Source organism: Polypterus senegalus, chromosome 14 (assembly GCF_016835505.1).
Source record: "Polypterus senegalus isolate Bchr_013 chromosome 14, ASM1683550v1, whole genome shotgun sequence".
Lineage (NCBI taxonomy): Eukaryota > Metazoa > Chordata > Cladistia > Polypteriformes > Polypteridae > Polypterus > Polypterus senegalus.
In genome coordinates, this window is record NC_053167.1 from 90,062,872 (window position 1) to 90,082,045 (window position 19,174).

General features: G+C 38.8%; 1 protein-coding gene across 4 annotated transcripts in view; it reads left to right on the plus strand.

Annotated features, from left to right (window-relative positions):
* Positions 1–18,823, plus strand: part of ccdc24 (coiled-coil domain containing 24) — an 89,547-nt gene extending 70,724 nt beyond the window's left edge. For all 4 annotated transcript variants that reach the window (XM_039735615.1, XM_039735617.1, XM_039735616.1 and 1 more), the window contains exons 7-9: positions 11,023–11,092; positions 16,917–17,031; positions 17,953–18,823. In XM_039735615.1, coding sequence (XP_039591549.1) covers positions 11,023–11,092; positions 16,917–17,031; positions 17,953–18,577 — 810 coding nt within the window. In that variant the 3' untranslated portion in view covers positions 18,578–18,823. The remainder of the gene's footprint in view (positions 1–11,022; positions 11,093–16,916; positions 17,032–17,952) is intronic.
* The last annotated feature ends 351 nt before the right edge of the window (positions 18,824–19,174 follow it).

Below are 19,174 nucleotides of genomic sequence, written 5' to 3' on the forward strand. Positions count from 1 at the left end.
TGTGGATACAGAAATGACGAAGGTACTCTACAAACGGCTCTCTTTCTGGAGTTATATTTATTTTTAAAGCCATATGCAAACTATGAAAACACTTCTCGACCATTCTCTCGATCATAAAAATGGAACGCGTTCAGACGCAAATGATTTGAAGATCTGTCTCCCCACCGTATTCACTGGCTAGGAATCCAGCACAGGCAGAGCTTCTTTTTTATTGGCTAATGTTGCTTTTCATATGTTATTAGCAAAATGCATCCACTCAGAGATGTGTAAAACTATTAAAAATTAAAGAGAAGCAACTGAAACATTATCAGCAGGTGAACATGCCCCGGACTTGTGCATATCTGGAATACTTCAAGAAGCAGAAGGTCACCTCACTCATGAAGTTTCAAGGGCAGCCACTAAATAAACCTAATGTACTCGAGCTGTGGCTCACTGCTATGAATTTAAATGTAACGATGGCAGGCAGATTTACTGTTTAATGCACATTCGCACCTGAGTGCGCTCCGTTTTCGTTCATGAGAGCTTTTTCCAGAAGTGGTTTATTTAACGATATTTTAGCTATGATTATGCATGTCTGGGACGGTGAATGTATGGCATTGTGTGGCTTGACATCTAGATTATGCAACTTGAGTAGCATTTTTTATGAACATTTTTGATACTGTTTGATGTTGTCCAGTGTTGGTCACCTGTTATATCTATTACAGTATATTCCTGATGCTTGTTATATCTGTAGCACATATATAAATTATCTCTGTTCAGCATGAAAACATGAGAATAAAAATTAATAGAAACTATATGGGGAAAGTAGTGCATAAAAAATCTCATTTTTAGGTGGAATATTCTTTTAAGGTTCAACAACAAAACAGTGAAGGTGGAAAAGTCAGTCCACCCAACCAGCCAATCAATGTATTTTCCACACCCGATTATTGCCATACTTATATCCTGGCATCCCAAACAGGAATCATCTCTGGATGAGGTGTCGGTGGAATCATTTGTTAGTTATTGGTACATGCTTTCAGTTATTAACATTCAGCAATTATCTTTAAAAGCTGTGTAGTGTGCCCTAGTAGGCATTGGGCTGTAACCCACCAAGTGCCACCCGTGACCCTCAGCAGGTCACGTAGCCTTTGTGCATCCCAACAGTACAGTCAGTTGTGCTGTAATACTGCGTTCACATGCTATTTCAAGTTCACAATTCACACTTGTTTCACTTTCCCACTTCATCATATTCACATGCATTTCTGGTTGGATTTTTGGAAGAAATGCAAGGTTGCCATTAATTTGTTACTCAGTAAGCAATTCAAGATAAAGTGTAAATGTGTTTCTGAATTTGAGTGAGCAAACTAAATACATTTAAAGTGGATCAAAATATAATTCAACCACAAAAGTTCCATTTCTGATTGACCAGGTTATTCTTTTTTATCTTATATTATTGACCAAGTTGGATAATCACCATCACGTAATCTATTCAGGTACAATTGCTTGCTCAGAACAGTCTACTTAGGTGTTTCCTCTTCCTAACTGTGGAGTTAACATTTGCCTGTCTGTCAAGTGGCACGTGAGCACAGCATACTTTTGAACTTTCAAGCATCTCGGGTCCATAGTAGAATGATGCAATACAAAAGAAAGATTGTTTGCTGATTGATTATTTATTTGTTAAATTGTAAATGGTTTTCTTATGGCATGAAGTTCTTCCACTTTCGTGTCAAATACGTTCTAGGCACAGTAGCCAGTATGCACCATATTTTATAGCATTGCTGTTCATTCTTCCTTCCAGAAGTTCCATGTCACTGCTTGTTTTTATTGAAAGGTATTTCCTTCCCAGAGGGCATTTTGCGTGTTTTATTGAACTTTGTCCTTAATTAGACTTCTTGTTTCTGTGTATCTATGAACAACTTAAAAGTCCCAGCAGGTTTCATTTTGATTTTAAAGAATACTATTAAACATGATTTATTTCTCAGAGCTGTTATTGTGACTTTGCCTTTTTTGCATATAAACCCTTGTGGATTGCTTAATTCTGATGAAGAGACAAATTACAGAGGTGCAAATTACAGAGCTTTTGACTTTGGAGTAAGGAATTCAATAACATTCACACTCTTGCCTGCTAATCACTTGCTTTTTAAACGGTATCTAGAACATTCAGTTGGATTACATTTTGTTCGACCTAACAGTGCAAGGGAGTGTCCTTCAGTTGTACAATAACATAACATTCTCAGACTCACTTAATTCAATTAAGGGCCATTGGTTTAGTAAAGAGAATGCCATTCTCAGCTGATACTGTCACAGTTTTATTTGTGTTATTGGCTAAGCCCTTTGACGAAGGCAGCATTTGCTGAAATCAAATTATTATTTTGTGCTCTATCTGGCACTTTTATCTTGGGTTGGAGCACTTACTGAGAGGTGTACTCAGCAGATAGGGCTTATCTGGAGAAAATGAGGCCCCAGATTATCCAGAGTCAAATGACAAAAAGTGTATTTCACAATGGAAATGGTTAACCCAAAATAAAGCAAGGGTGCTTCAGGCGTCACTGTGGGAGCTTATGAATAATGGAATGATGTTTTAAGATCATATGCTTGGATGGATTTGGCTTTTTCCTAAATCTGACAAGGGCTGAAAATACAGTACTGTAATTTAAAAGTTTCAAATAATGATAGAGATTAGGAATACCCTGACTAAAGAGGTTTTATCCTTGCTGTGCGCTATTATGGCTGACCTGTCTACCTCCTCCAATCAGGGCTGGCTTTAGCATTTGTGCTGCCCAGGGTGAAGCTGTAAAGAGCACCCCAATCTAATCATATGACCCTTTCTGTGACATAAGAGTTTCATAAATATGGGATTATTTCCATTTAACCCTTTGATATAATGTTACCTAAATTACATTCTGTTTGTAATCTGGTAGTTTTCTGATCTTTACACTGACATTCATGTATGTATTTTATGTGGGTTAAAGGTAAATACAGTATTTGTTTTTATAGATGTTCAGAATTCTTGGTAAAGTGATGTCAAAGAAAACTACCAGATATTAGGCAAATAAAAATACATTTGACTAAGCATTTTAGGACTGAGTATATTTTATGTATTGTATTTAGATATAACAAAAGGAAATAGGTCCATGGCTTGATGGGAGTTTCATTTTATAAACAGAAGTACAGTTCTAAAAAGTAAATAGCAATAGTATGTTTAATTAAAGTTATTTACAACTATAAAAAAGCAAAAAGTTCACAATTGATCTGATTTTTCTTGATTTCATCTTTACAAATTTAGAAATAATTTCTATTAAATCTGTTGTTTGCACACATTCAGTTTTCAGTATGAAACATAAGGATAAATGTATATAATACAGTAGTTATATAAACCATATATATACTGTATGTATGTGATTTATATACATACAGTACAAACCACAAATGACTGCTGTGTTGTATGATAGGGATTTTCTGTATTTTTCTCTAATTTCACAAATTTTTCACATTAATATTAATACATAATAATAATAATAATTAGAGTAATATAAAAGAGACATATTGTACAATATCTAATATTTAATTCAAGTAATGCCACACCTTTAATGTGTATGATGATCAGCTCATCCATTAGGCCGATCTCCATCCTTGGTGTATTTTTGTTCTTTAAATGTGACCAGGATTAATCACAGGCACATAAACCTTCCTTGAAACACTCCTTGTAATGCCAATGCACTGTCTTTGTGAAATAAAGGAACAAATAGAATATATGCAAAATCTATATGAACTCAATGTTGAAATAAGGACTACAAATAAGATGAAAAACAACTTTGTTGAAGGGGAAGCAGTGCTAAAGAAAAAGCAAAGTACAACCCTGCACCTGGAGAAAATAAAGAAATGAGGATGTTTAGTATAAAGAATGCCTCTGTGACTTTGAGTATGGTGCACCATCTTGGGGCTTTGAAAGACCACCCATTAAGGCCTTGTGTAGGATGTCAGATGTTAGGACCAAGCACTGCAAGTATGTAAAGTATAATACAGTATTATACAGCCATAAAAAGGGAGCAGTTATCAATTGTGTGGGGCCAAGTACCTGCCATTTTTACAAAGTGCAATGAGACAGCACTTAAAGACAATGTGGAGCCAGCCACCTGATTGACAGCAAGCTCCCTATGAACATCCCATCTCTTCCATAGTTTTATAGGAAGGTCTGTTCAGGGGGCTAAGCACCCCCGAGGAACAGGTTAAACAGTAGCGTCACAAGAATCAGGAGGTCTGGCATTTCCCCAATGTCCCCAGCTAGAGACTCCACCACTTCTGTGGAATTCCTACTCACTTCCCAAGCCAGATGAGAGATAAAATCCATTTAGTGTTTCCTCAATCTGTCACTGGGTCTTCATTCAGTGGGATGTGCCTGGGGCAGCTCCAGTGGGAGCTGATCAAGGGACATCCTTACAACATGCCCAAACCACCTCAACTGGTGACTCTTCTCGGTCCAGAGAAGCAGTGAATCTACCCTGAGGATCTCCCAAATTGCTGAGCTGCCCACCCTATCATGGAGTATCAGCTCTGCCATCCTGAGATGAAACCTCATTTGTGTCACTTGTACTCACTCAGAAAGTCTAACCTTGATTTTTGGATAGCCTAACAATAAAGGCTTTACTTTTTTATAGACTTAGCACTGATTGCTCTTCTCTGCTTGTGTTCTTCATGTGTGCTGGCTTCTCCAGGTTTGATCCTCAGTCCTTTAGTGCTTTGCCAGCACACAAAGCTCATTGTTGTATGGAAATAATTAAAGAAGAGCATTTCAGTGCCAGAGGCCCAAGGCATACATTGAAGGTGCAAATATTTTTAATTGGCAGAAGAACACACAGCTGGAGGTGAACATATGGGCCAGCATTTGACAGCACAAGCAGTATGTATTAAATGAAATGAAACAGTTTCACTGCACTGCTGATCATCAAGTTCCTAGTTCTTCTACTGCTATTTGCTCAAAACAACATTGTCCTCATTCTGAAGTGTGGACAACTTATCTGCCTAGTGTAATGAATCAAACGGGAGGATCACAGACTAAAAGGTGGTGCTGGTCATTAATGACCTGGCACAACCACTCTATTTCAACTCCCAGCTTCACTCAAAACCATCTTCCAGAGATAGTATTTCTTTTATTGTTGTACTTAAAATCAAATTTTTATTTCATGTGTTTACAGCAATGTCCAATGTACCTGCTTAAACCCTAGAAAGGAAATGCTCCAGGGAGCCATGATAGGTAATCCTCACAATGTGACTAAGGACACAAGGACCACCAATGGGCACACCTTTTGTTAGTTATTAATGTCTAGCTTCAGACATAGGAAGCCACTGGGGACGTTAGAGACTGTATTCTGGGACCAGTTCACACTAGAGAGGCAGACACTTACAGAGAAAAGATCCTGTCTTAAAGGTGTACTATCAGAAGATCCTGAAGACCTTCCGTCTTTCTCGGGGAAATAAGGTCATCGTACCATCAGATGGATTTGTGTTTGCCTGTTCCATTATATTTTCAATTTTTACTTTAATAATCCTTTGGGATCTTTTTCATCACAATCTGTCACTTAAACAGCACTGCACCCAACCTTCCATTGTTCAGTTTTTGTAGGAGATTGTGATGGTGAAGTGGAAACTATGTCCTCAGATGAAGAATATGAGTTACCTTTGAGTGTACTCTCCTTTCTGAACTGTGCTCACAAGCTCTGGGTAATGACAGAATAAAACAAGAGAGAAAGATTTGGGGTACCTCAGTAGTAAACCCTGTTTAATGGTGGAATAATAAGTTTTTTCAAGAAAGGTGCACACAATGGTACAAAACAATGACATCTGCCATGATGAAAAGGTTAAAAAAATACCTCTCCCTCAGTCATGTGTCTATAAAGAATACCCACTTCTAGTGGCCTTCAAGTTTTATATTGGTTTCCCAGAAGGGTTTCCTGAGTGGGTGCGAATGTGGGGTCACTGGCTGGTGTCACTCGGGACTGCAGGTGTAATGACAGTGCCCCTTCTCAGCTCGGGGTGGAATTTCTTAACTGAAAATGTCCTCCAAAGCACACATGCTTGACAACCAAATTCATTTGCGAGTTGAAGCAGCCCGAATGAGGTTCACTTCATTCTCTTTGAAAAGTTGAGGAGCTCTGCAAAATGTGAGCACCTCTGATCTGAACTGCTTGTCCTGTGGAATGGGAGGAAGCAGTTGAAATGGTCTGGATGTCCATGGGCATCCCACTGAGGGAAAACTCCGACATAGACCCAGGACACATTGAAGAAATGAAATCTTGCAGTTGACATGATAGTGCCTGGTTATTCATCAGAAGGACCTGAATAGGGACAGAGTGGCATAGTCAGTCCAACTTGACATGAGCCACTGCAGCCCTCACAAGAAATAAAGACTAAAAAATGAAAATGCCCGCTAATAAATGTATTGTATACATAGCAATCTATTAGACCTTGGTGTCTTCCCTCTGATAGGGAAAGTGGGATTCTGTTCTGGGCTGCTGATGTTAATGAGTTCCTCCTTCTGTTTGTGACTTGCAAATTCACTTAATAATCTGTTTTGCTTTGCTATAGTCTGTTATTGGCACCAACTGCACGTGAGTGAAAATACTGCAAATCGAAAACATTTTTTTGCTCTTTTGAACAGTATTACATTTATCATAAGTTTAATTATGGTCTCTCCTGCAGATTCTGCATACTCTCCCCTTCTCTTTTAAGGATTCAGGTTTCCAAAGACATGCATACCAGCTGATTCTAGCAGGACATCAGCCCCTTCACAAACGGGCATTGGAACCTTGGTCTGCATGCTGCCTTGGGCTACTTGCTGTTATGACAGACTCAGAGTGCCTAAACCAATGTAGGAATCAGAATATTTAAGGGTGCAAAGTTTCTTTAAATGTGTAACTGTCAAAAAGTTATATTTCTATTCTTGCATGGTTTTCATTATTTTTGCTCGTTTGTTTTTTTGTCTTTTGTTTTTTGTCCTGCTCATAGAACTTTAGTACTTGCAAGTGCATTCGAGTCTGAACCGTTTAGTATAATTTCTGTATTATTTTTGTATCGTTAGAAAATCACCAGTGTTTTTTACTTCTAGAAAATGTGTTTGCCATAGAGAGAATCTCCTCATATTCTTGTCATGTTGTTATTAACAAGTGTCTTTCCATATTTTAGCCTTTAAGAAACCTTCTGAGTTCAGTGCCGCTCAATAATTTATGACCTGTAGATTTAAAAGTCTTTGCTGCCACCTTCTGAGGACTGCAAGTACTTACACAAGCATTTCACTACACAGTGTAGTAAAGAGATACTCTGGAAGATGCTTTATTAATTGATCTATTTGTGACTTGTTTGCGTTATTTTAGAGATATTCTGTTATAAAATATTGTCAGCTCAAAAGCAAGCAATCCGCAATTTTTTTTCATCTGGTTTGTCAGGCACAATTCAAATTAATGTAAGTCATTTATTCATTTTGTAATTCCTTGTTCATCATTTGATAGTGCTTTAAAATTAACATCTTATGTTTCGGATGAAGCTTACCTTGCTGTCAGAGATGTGGTAAACTTGGAAATTGTTTCATTATTCAGAATCTTGGCTGGATTAGTTCAGTGGTTCTCTCGGAGTATTGAAGTGCATTCAATGAAGTAGCTTCAAGGAGCCTGGTGTAGTTAAAATGAAATCTGCATACACATCTCACCTCAGCTAGGCCAGCTCTGCTGGTTCCCTTACCATTTTGAAATCATTTTCAAAACTCTGCTATTACATTTCAAATCAAACAATTCTAACACTCGAGTATTTCCAGGCTCTGCTTAGCTCGTATAAAATTGTAGTGCTGTATAAATGCTGGGCTGAACATCTCTCAACCCACCACACTGTGACTCCATGGGACTCCAGGCCTTGTGAACTCATGTTGTTCTGTCTGTCATTCTTTAATCTGCACCCGTCCCTTATATTAGCCATCCATCTATTTCTATTTTGCATTTTTCATATTTTGATGTTCACAGTCCTTCATATAGAGACCTGGGTTCGCTTCCCATGTACTCCCTGCATGGAGTTTGCATATTCTCCCCATGTCTGTGTGGATTTCCTCTGGGTGCTCCAGTTTAATCCCACAGTCCAAAGACATGCAGGTTAGGTGCATTGGTGATTCTGAATTGTCCCTGGTGTGTGCATGTTGTGTGTGTGTGTTTGTGTGTTTGTGTGCACGCCCAGCCCGGGATTTGTTCCTGCCTTGTGCCCTGTGTTGGCTGGGATTGGCTCCAGCAGACCCCCGTGACCCTGTGTTAGGATATAGCGGGTTGGATACTGACTGACTGGCTGACAATCCTTCCTATAAACAGTTTTAATTTTATTCTTCTTCTGGGTTTGTCAGTTTGATGCTCTGTTGCAGTTGTTTTTGGTCTGTAAAGACCCTTTATGTGGTGTTATGTTAACGACATTGTTTAAAAGACTGATTGAGTTTAAAGCTCTGTTTTAAAGAGATTTAAAATCATCAGCAAAGAATGTATTGTTTTATGTATCAATTTCTACAATGATGGAGAAGAGTAAAGACAAAGCACCCCAACATCCACCCCCTCCCTGCCACCACCTGCAATTAAGTGGCATTGTGTTAGTACAGATTCATTTATGCAATGAGGCAACACATTGGCAGACATTTACTGTTATGGCCACTAGAGGGCAGTAAGCAAATACATGTAAGTTCTGACACTACTCGGCAACCAGTGGACTGGCAGGGGGAAACCAAAGAAGGTCTAGCATTTGTGGAGTGTCCTGATGTAACTGCAGGCTTTCTTGACCTTGATTTAGGTGACTTACTCTGGTAAGCAGAATTTGAGTTATAATATTTGTTTATATTCTAGAATAATGAAGTAAAATATGACTTAATGCATATAACTAACAAGTTGTTTAACTTTTAAAAGGACAGTAAGAGTCTGCAAAGTTTGAAGTTGGCAAGATGTGTGTCAGAATTTTTTTTTTTATTACAAAGTAAACATATTTTAAATACTTCATTTTAATTAGCAACCTGAAGGTTGAAATTACACCATATGAGAAGGACTTAAGGATCACAGTGGACTTGTTACCATCTACATCACGTAGTGTACAGAAATGTTTAAGACAGCTCTTTGGATGTTTGTAACGTATTGCGCTGTGCCAAGTGCAAGTCAAAGAAGCAGTTAAACACATAGTGACGCCTCCTCTGGAGTATTGGCTGCAACTTTCAAAAAGATGGTCAAAATCCAGAGATAACCAACCAGAATTCCAGGATTTCGCCATTTAAATGAGAGGTTACCAACAACACACTACCTGGTGAGGATGGTGTGTTGTTGTTAATGTGGAGTGTTCAAATATGGTCTGATACTCTGGTACATATTCTATTAAAAATTATTATATTCTATATAAAATTGTAATGCTTTGGATATACACTTTTTCTCTACCTTTTTCATTTTCTTTATAACTTAAATTTCTTCTTTATTTTTTTAATTTAAATTTAATTTAATTTAATTATCTATGTGTTAACTTTATTGCACTGTCTCGGGGCAGATTCGGAAACATTTCACTACATGTTGAACTTGTATAACTGTGTATGTGACAAATTGAATGGTCCAGAAGCTCAATGTTTGTCTCTTCAGACCACGAACCTTCTTCCAGCTGACATCAGAGTCTCCCATGTGCCTTCTAGCAGACTCAGGCTGAGATGTCATGTGTGTTTTTGTTAACTGCGGCTTTCTCTTTGCTACGGTCCCATAAAGGTGCTTCACAGGAAACAGTTGTTGTCTGCACAGACTCGCCCATTTCAGTCAATGTGGATTGTAGCTCCTTCAAAGTTCTCATAGGTCTCTTAGTGGTCTTCCTCGCTGGTCTTCTTCTTGCATGATCGCTTAGTTTTCATGTTCAGCCTGCTGTAATCACAAGTTATCACAATACTCTTTCCATTTCTTAGTGACTGATTTAACTAGAATCCAAGGGATATTCAGTGACCTGGATATCTTCTTGTTGGCATCCCCTGGCATGTGCTTTTGAAGAACCTTTTTGTAGAAATGCCTGGGGTGTTCTTTTGTCATTATTGTTCTGGTTAATCCAAATTAGGCAGCACATCATATTTTGATGTTCACAGTCTTTCATATAGAGACCTGGGTTCGCTTCCCATGTCCTCCCTGCGTGGAGTTTGCATGTTCTCCCGTGTCTGGCGTCCAAAGACATGCAGGTTAGGTGGATTGGCGATCCTAAATTGTCCCTAATGTGTGCTGTGGGTGTGGGTGTGCGTCCTGCGGTGGGTTGGTACCATGCCCGGGATTGGTTCCTGCCTTGTGCCCTGTGTTGGCTGGGATTGGCTCCAGCAGAACCCCGTGACCGTTTGTTCGGCTTCAACGGGTTGGAAAATGGATGGATGAATTAATCCAAATTACTGACTCACCACAAGATGGGCCTTCCAGACACAGGAGAATTTATACTACTGACAATTGAAACCCCCGACAAGTGATCTCCATTGAACTAATTATGGGACTTCTGACACCCATTGGCTACACCAGTGATGATTTATGGGTTTTCATACTAAAGGGGTGAGTCAGTTATTTTGTGTTTTATATTTGTGTTAAATTAGGCCCCTTTTCAGAGATCTATTTTAATTTCCACATTAAAGAGTCTTTTTCTGTTGATCAGTGGGAAAAAGACAAATTCAGTGAGATGTGTTGTTGTATAACAATCTTCAAGGGGTTGAAGATTTGTTATAGACCCCGTATATAAAGTAATAAGACTGCGACATGAGAGGTGGCTGGCAGTAAAAATGTGCAGCAAGTAGAGCTCTGAGAAAAATTGGACTGAACTTTTATGTTGACGCCTCCATCGCCATTCCAGAGAGCTTAGCACAACCTGCTCTGCAACTTAGTTTGCATCTTTCAAACTTTTTTTTTCTTCTTTGTTAAACATTTCACAAGAGCTCGCTCATTTTGCAGGATTCTTCCAATAGCAAAACTAAACAGCAGCAGCATTTAAATCCCAAAAGGTACACTAATTTAAACTGGAAATTTCTTTTTAAAGGATCACTTAGAAGATGCTCATCGCTCCAAGTGTCAGGTCCGTGGGCCAAGACAAGAGCCGTCAATAGCAGGTATGCTACATTGATTATTATTCTACCTCAGTGGTTCCCAAACTCTATCCCAGGGATCCACTGTGGCTGCAGGTTTTTGTTCCATCCAACTTCTGTTTTTCATTGGACTCTTAGCCTAATTAAGTGAGTCATTATTTCCCAGTTTCTGTATTTTGGAGTCAATGTAAAAATTACAAACTAAGATTGGTAGAGTTATACTAAAATGTAATAAGCAGTTATATGGGAAAAATGTAGTATTTTTTTCAAGTCGTTAATAGTATTTTCAGTCTAATTTTCATTCTGCTTTTCCAGGTGTTCTGGTTATTTAATTGATGATTTACTAATTAGGGGGTCTGACACTGAAGTCATGGCAGCTTTCATCATCTTGGGAGTCTGCTGTGCCGGTGGTTAATTGTCACTATTAGGGTTAAGTAAAGGGAGCAAACTACATAGGAAATGTGGAAATTAATAGGAAAACAACAAAAGAGAGTTAAGCATTGTGAAATGAACAGCCTTGACACATACAAAAAGGTTTGGGGCAGCCACCCATATATTGTCCCTGGCTGCAAAAGGGTTTTGACAGAGCACTCATGTGCATTGTTTTGAGTCCTGAACTGAACAGATGAGGTTAGGAGAAGATGGCGCCTTTATAAGCTGAAAAGCGGAAGTGATGTCATTTGGCCAGAACGAGAAGTGACATCGGTCTGGGCGCCGGAACCGGAAGTGATGCCAGTCTGGGCGCTGGAACTGGAAGTGACATCAGTCTGGAAGTCAGAACTGGAAGTGATGTTGAATCAGGCAGGTTTTGCCATACTTGGCCTGCAGAGATAGCAGAGGTAGGTTTAGTGCACCCCACCACCCCCTGGCCTGGCGGGTCATTACCTCCACTTGGTCCACTCAGCTCCCTCCTAGTAGCATGTGTGTGACAGCATTTATAGCTTTAGAAAAAAATAGAAATATTTCTAAATGTCTTATAAATGTAAATTGCATATTATTGTGTTTCCTCAATGCAGAATAAGAGAAGAGTAAAAAAGACCAGCTAATTAAATGAGATCAGTTGTTATTGATTGTTATCACCAATTGTGAATATGGTTGGAACAAAAAACTGCAGCCCCTGGGCCGAGTCTGGAAACCACTGGCCTTCCTTAATATATTGTTTTCTCTCCTGTACAGGGTGGTCCAGATCTAATTATGCAATTTTCATTACGCTATAGCTTATTAAGTTAATTACATAGAGAATTCACAAAAAACTCTTTTTGTTGCAGATAGATGGCAGCACCTGCCCTGCATTCCAAAATGGTGGGGAGTCTGTTGTCAGTTGAACAGCGGGTGCGATGTGTTCGCCTTTTCATAATTGCATAATTAGATCTGGACCACCCGGTACAGTAAACATGTGTCCTGTTAAAAGTCTGTGACGGGGGTCAGCTGCTTGTAATGCCAAGCCCCAGGTTTAGGATATGAACAGAAGTAGTCTCTTGCATTACGGTATACTGGATAGTATAGCAGTGTCATAAACATGCAAAAGCTAAGACTAAAAGTTGGACACCTGCTGAGAAATGTTTTCATTTTGATGAAGCGCAGGTGGGCCTTATTGTTAATGTATCCATCTGTCCATTGTCACAATTAAATCTGGAGGGCTCACAGTTAAAGAGAGCCGGGCCTAACAAGGTATGTGGATGTGCTGTATTTTTTCTTAATTTTCAAAATTAATCAAAAAGAAAACACCGATATTTTGATTTTTTTACCTCATTCTATTTTATGATTTATTAGATCATGATTTTTGTTTAAATTGCTGTAAGCAGTTTTGAAATTGAACCATTTAAGCCTGTTTGTAGAAGATTATTGTATTTAAAGTCTAGAAAATGAATTCATAATATTCTGGATTTCCCCAGACAGAAAGTCAGCACTGAGTTTTTGGCACTGAATCACATTGTGATCTTTCTATCAGCATGCTAAAATAATGAATTGAAACTGCTTGTGATGTGCTATTAACATTTGTTCTGAGCGGCATAAAACTCTCACATCTGAAATCACTGTAGCCCATCTAACTCAATTTATCACGGAAGTATTCGATCTTTTCCAACATTTTCTCACAAGTGATTAATTTAAAGCTGTTCAAAGCTGAGGACCTTAGTGCCAGCCTGTCAAAATTCATTTGATATTCAGATGTCAAGCACAAGGAACATTGTTTCTCATTTTGAACAGATCACATCACACAATACACCCATTGTGATGAGGCATATAGATAGGCTGGTGACCCCACCGGGATTGATGACGGCACTTCCCCAAGTGGGAAGTCCAAATAATGGATTGGTTGTGAAGGATTACCTGCTGGGGCAGTATGTTCTCCAAGAACGCTGAGTGGCTGCAAGGGGCTGGATCCCCACATGGCTGCCCGGGCCTCTAGAGCCGCTGGTGGGAGCTTTTGTGATCCAAGAGCCTTTAGCTGTTGTAACCAGAAGTACCTCCAGGGTTTTTGCGATTACTGTGACACGCCATTTGAAGCTTTTAAAATGATATTGTCCTGAAAAGGGGTCAGACTCCACCTTTAAAAAGTGCCTTTCCTCCTCAGCTGGGTGAGTTTGAGTTGGGTGAAACTTGTATATTAGATTCGCTGAGTATTTCAAATGTTTAGGTAACACAACTAATGACCTGGAGAGTGAAGAAGGAACCTGGTGCCACACTAATCTAATTAACTCAAAACACCTGCAAAAGCCTTTATTACTGTGTTTACTGGGCTGACATTATTCTGCTGTCATTTGAAGCACATTAATAGAGAGGCGAAGGGAAGGACAAGATTTAAAATGTATTAACCACACCCTGGAGAGGATTGTCCTGAAAAGGTGGACTCTTTTTCAAGTCTGAAAACCACTCTTGAGTATCCAAGTTGTATTTCTTGTGAAAGTTTCATTTCCTTTGGACGTGTACCATTGTAACAGTCAAGTATCAGCAAGTTGAGGTACTAAAGCAGCAATAGTCAATTCTAGGATGCTGAAGGAAAAGAAATAATGATACCCCCTTTAATGTAACAAAGCCAAATGTGTTTAGAATTTATATTTACAGGTGCCGGTCATTAGTTGTCAAAAGAAATAAACATTTGAAATACATCAGTCTGTGTGTAATGAATGAATCTAATATACAAGTTTCACTTTTTGAATGGAATTACTGAAATAAATCAACTTTGTCATGATATTCTAATTTTATGACCGGCACCTGTAAATCATAAACAAATAAAGGTGTAGGAATATATATGTAAACAAAAGAAATAATGGTTAGAATAAACTAAAACTTGAGTCTGTTATTTTCAGAAACTTCCACCTTGGAAGCGAATAGTCTCTGTTTTCCATATGAAATATGATTGATCTCATCCATCCAAAGGAACCTTTTTTGCTTCATCCATTTCTGTTTTTTTTTTTTTCTTTTTCTAAAGTCTGAGAACATCCAATAAGTATAATCCATTAAATGAATTATCCGGAAGCTTCTTCATTCCATTTAGGATCCACAAGCACATTGTAACCCATAATACCAGTTCAAAGCAGTTTACTTTACACGGCGGTTTCCCAAGATGGAGGACCTTCTTCTCCCAGTAGCATCTTCTCTTTTTCTAGTTCTTTTTTTTTCTTTTACTTTCCACAAGATGATGAACTTCCTGTCACAATTTTCTTCATTATAAGAGTCCTCCCCATTTTCACATTACTCTAGCCAGTCTTTTCAAAGTAAAAGCTCATCCAGGAATTCTGGTTTCTGTAACACCCAAACCCATCCAAGTGAAAAATCATAACTCACTGTGGCTTTTTGTCACACCATTGCACTCCTACATTTGTGGCACATTCTATTGGCCTACCATATTGGAAATAGTCAGGACATCAGAGCTGATACTGGTCATTTTGGTGATTGTTGACTTTATTGTCACCATTCCATTTTTCAAGCATCCCTTGCATCAGTGGCTCATTTCATACTTTGGTTTAAAAATGTTTATGTTTTGGTTAACAGTTTAGTTTAGGTACTGCAAAAATGCATCTATTACTCATTCACTCTTATGTAACAGTCTTTTTTGGCTATCATTATGTTTGTAAAACATCAGTAGTTTGGTTGTTCATCTCTCTGCAGTATGGCATATTGACATGATTGCAGAGTTACTTGTTATGAAGTATTCACAGGTCGTATACTAAATATATAACATGAAGAGAAATGTGTTTCAGTTCAGCCACCTTAGGCGCCACTCAGGGCCGGATTAAGACGAAATTGGGCCTGATGCTGCAGCACAAAAGAGGCCTATTTTTTCTTGCCGTTGGTGCATGTGCATTTGACACTCACCGTACGTGCGCACTCAGACCGACCAAGGAGACTTAATTGCTTGCGACGTAACCAGCCAGCCTTTATTGAACATGAATAATAACAACGTAGTATCGTAACAACTCTAGAATAACATCAAACTATGCAACATCAACTTCACTTAATGCAGAAAACCTAACAATCAAATACATAAAATTTCGCAATTCTCTTACGAAACAGAGTAAGAAAAAATGAATTTCCAGAGACATTGGGTCAAAGTGACTCAGTTTAGGCTCTTGAGGGTAAAAATTTGTCCACGATTTAAATTTCATAATAGACCGGAATCCTGTTGAGGATTTAAAAAATTCTAAACATCCATGCTGGGCCCGCGGGCCGGCTTTTAGTTTTACCTTTACAGACAACCATTTAAATAGCCATCAATTTTTACTGTACAACTAAATTTCAAGGTGAAATATTTACTACGTGGTACTTACTGAACAATAATAAAATGGTAAGAATCCCCAAGATATTGCAAAAAACGCAGCTAAATTACTAAGTAAACTGTTTAACATAAAATCGATAGCATTAACTTGAATTCTTCGGTTAACAATAAACACAACAACGTTATAGTTACGTCACAGCGTAAAGAACAATAGTAACTGTATAATAAGTACTTACTGAACAATAATAAAATGGTAAGAATCCCCAAGATATTGCAAAAAACGCAGCTAAATTACTAAGTAAACTGTTTAACATAAAATTGATAGCATTAACTTGAATTCTTCGGTTAACAATAAACACAACAACGTTATAGTTACGTCACAGCGTAAAGAACAATAGTAACTGTATAATAAGTAACGCTGTGTCTAAGCGTCTGAAAATCGTACTCCAAATTTCATTCTAAAAATTATTTTGAGGTTAATATAGCAATGTAAAACTGTTCATTTTCCGGACAATTCTCGTCTGTTTTCATCTGGGCCTATTTCAGGAATGGGCCTAATGCTGCAGCATCAGTAGCACCCACCTTAATCCGGCCCTGAGGCCACTCCAAAGTGAAGTTTTGTTAGCAGGTCACATTGCAAAGAAGAAGAAACACTTTACTGATGCTTAAGATGTCTTTGTTAAGATCTTGTTACATAATTGTAAATGAGTAATAGAAGCATGTTTGAAGAACCTAAAGTGTTACCTCTGATTTTTGTGACTTGCGGAGGGCCACATAATGTGTCAAAGAGGGAACTTAAAAAGGCAAGATTGTGTTTTAATGTCTACACCCGCCTTTCTGATAGATTTTTATACTTATCACATTTGGGTGTGTCAACTTAGGTAGACTGGGAAGGTTACATATTAAGCATAAAGAATGAAAACCAATCCCCTGCTTTATGCCAGCAATGGCACACTTTGTCACTTGGCTTTTTTAGGCTACATTTCCCTATTTAAAATTACATTTACAACACATTAGTGTGTGCAGAAAGTGAGGGGGTCTAAATACTTTCTGAATCTGCTGTAGGCCATCTTTTCAACTGATTAACATAGTACTTCCATAATTGATTTTTTTTTTTTAATTCCTCAGAATTAAAAGAAGAGAGGAAAATCATAAAACGTGACTTAGAGTCTCTTCTCTCGGCTCCATCAGTGGCATTACTCCATAAAGTACCTCATTGCAGGGCACCTCTGATGGTTGCAAGGTAAGAAGACCTGAAATGTATGTTGTACTCAGGGCTGTTTCACTTCCTGAAAGCATTCGATTTGGCAACACTTGTCTTATCTAAAAAGCACAAATGAGGCTGGAAGGGTCCTGATATCTGGTCATGTCTGCAACTCGTCGGTTCCATTGTGCTGATAGGTTTGTATGTTCTCTTAACTGCACAAAACAATACAGGAATCTGATAATACAATCTATGGCTACGTCCACACCACTACGTTTTTATTTAAAAACACTCACGTTAAGTCAATGTTTTTGCCTTTCCTCCACACTACCCTAGTGATTTTTCAAAAATGCTCTTCAGAACCAGATACTTCTGAAAATGCTGGCTCAACATTGTAGTGTGGATAGACAAAGAAGCAGATTTTTGAAAACGCAGACTCTGATTGTGCTCTGATTGGTTTATGCTTATCACTCAGCCCATCCCTGATTGGATCCTGCTGTCTACAATGTCACAATACCTGACTGCTAATTATTCATGAAAGAAAACCACATTTGGTACAGTTTGGTACAGCTGCATATATGTGCAAGAGGCAAATAATTTACCTGCCACCACAGTGGCCAGTAGCATAAGCATCCCTTCAAGGAAGGCACTTCCTCTTCCCGTTTTCGCTGATGCATGCGTGCCCAATACAGACGATCAGCCACATCATATGCGTTTTATTTTAGTATGGACTAGATTGTGTTAATTTAAACATGCCATTGTTAAATGAACACATACTAGTGTGGATGTAGCCTAAGAGGTGAACGCACTTCAGCTGAGATCACAGTGTGTCCCACTCACAGTCGACACAACTGGGCCTTCCTGTTTCCATTTATGTGTAACACCACCTTTCAAGTTTGTTACTGGACATGTTTGATATATTCTACATAGAAATTAATAATGTCTTCTTGTTTCTGCCAGATTTCCCACATCATTACAGCAGAACCTTCCTCCATCATCAATACTTGAGAGAAATGGCCTCAGTCAGAATTCTTTCCAGCTGAAATGCCCTTCTCCTGCTAGCACTTTGCACTTAACCAAGGACATCAGCCTTACTGGTGGTTCATTAAACTGTCTTTCTGGCCCATTTCAAAATAACTCCAAAACAGAGGCAGACACCCATATGCCTATCCCTGAAGAACAGATCTTGTTTTCAGACAAACAGCCAATCAGTCCGGTTGCAAGTGCTATCCTGTCTGAAAAGCAATTACGCCAGCCTTGGGGACAACCCATTTCAAAAAACACGCAGTACCCTCATTTCGACTCATTACTACCTGTAGAAGATCAGCTGGAACAAGAAATGACCTCCAGTCTCACAAAAGCTATTGCGGGCATTGAAAATAAAGACGCGTCAAAAGCGGAGTGGAAGGCAAAGGCAGCCCCTGCCATATTCACCGTGACTCTTGACGCAGAAGCCGCTTCCAGTTTTTCAGGTAAAGCATGCGCACCTTCACCTCCACTTGTCGAGAGGCCAGCCGACAGAGCTCAGCCTGGACCTCGAAGGACACGATTATTACAGACACGTAGCCTTTCTAGCATTACTTAAACATGGACGAACATACAAATGTCCTGAGAATGTTTAATCCCGACTTGCATTTCACTTGTGTATCAATCAGTTTTGTGCAGTCCTACACCTTGTGTTTCTTTTTATTTTTTTTTCTCTTGATATGTCCTTGTGTTTTTTATTTGATGAAATAAATAATTTAAAGTGCAAATAAATGGTGAGTCTACAGCATAGTAATTTGGTTGCATGAAGTACTTAAATTTTATAGGCATTATTTTATCAAAGTACTAGCTACGTACATTAAATGTCGAAGATGAATAAATGTAAGAAAAGTTGATATCTCTTGCCTTACAGGTACTATTAGCGTTCGTCCTGCCCCATTCTTCACTGTCCTCATGTCTCACCCTCTCTTGTCGGGCGCTTCCTCTCCCAGTCACATTCCCATTTAGCTCTCTTCTCAGACTTTGTCATTTTAAGGTGCGTTGCTTGCCTTGGTGCGCTTTTTGACGACCAGCAATGGTAGATGGGCCCAAGAATTCATATTCTTGCAGATTCATTCTTGGTTACTTCCCATGTGTGAAGGCAGCTCCCTTATTGCTTTCCTTGATATCCTCGTGTGTCTGAGCCTCTGTTGCTGTG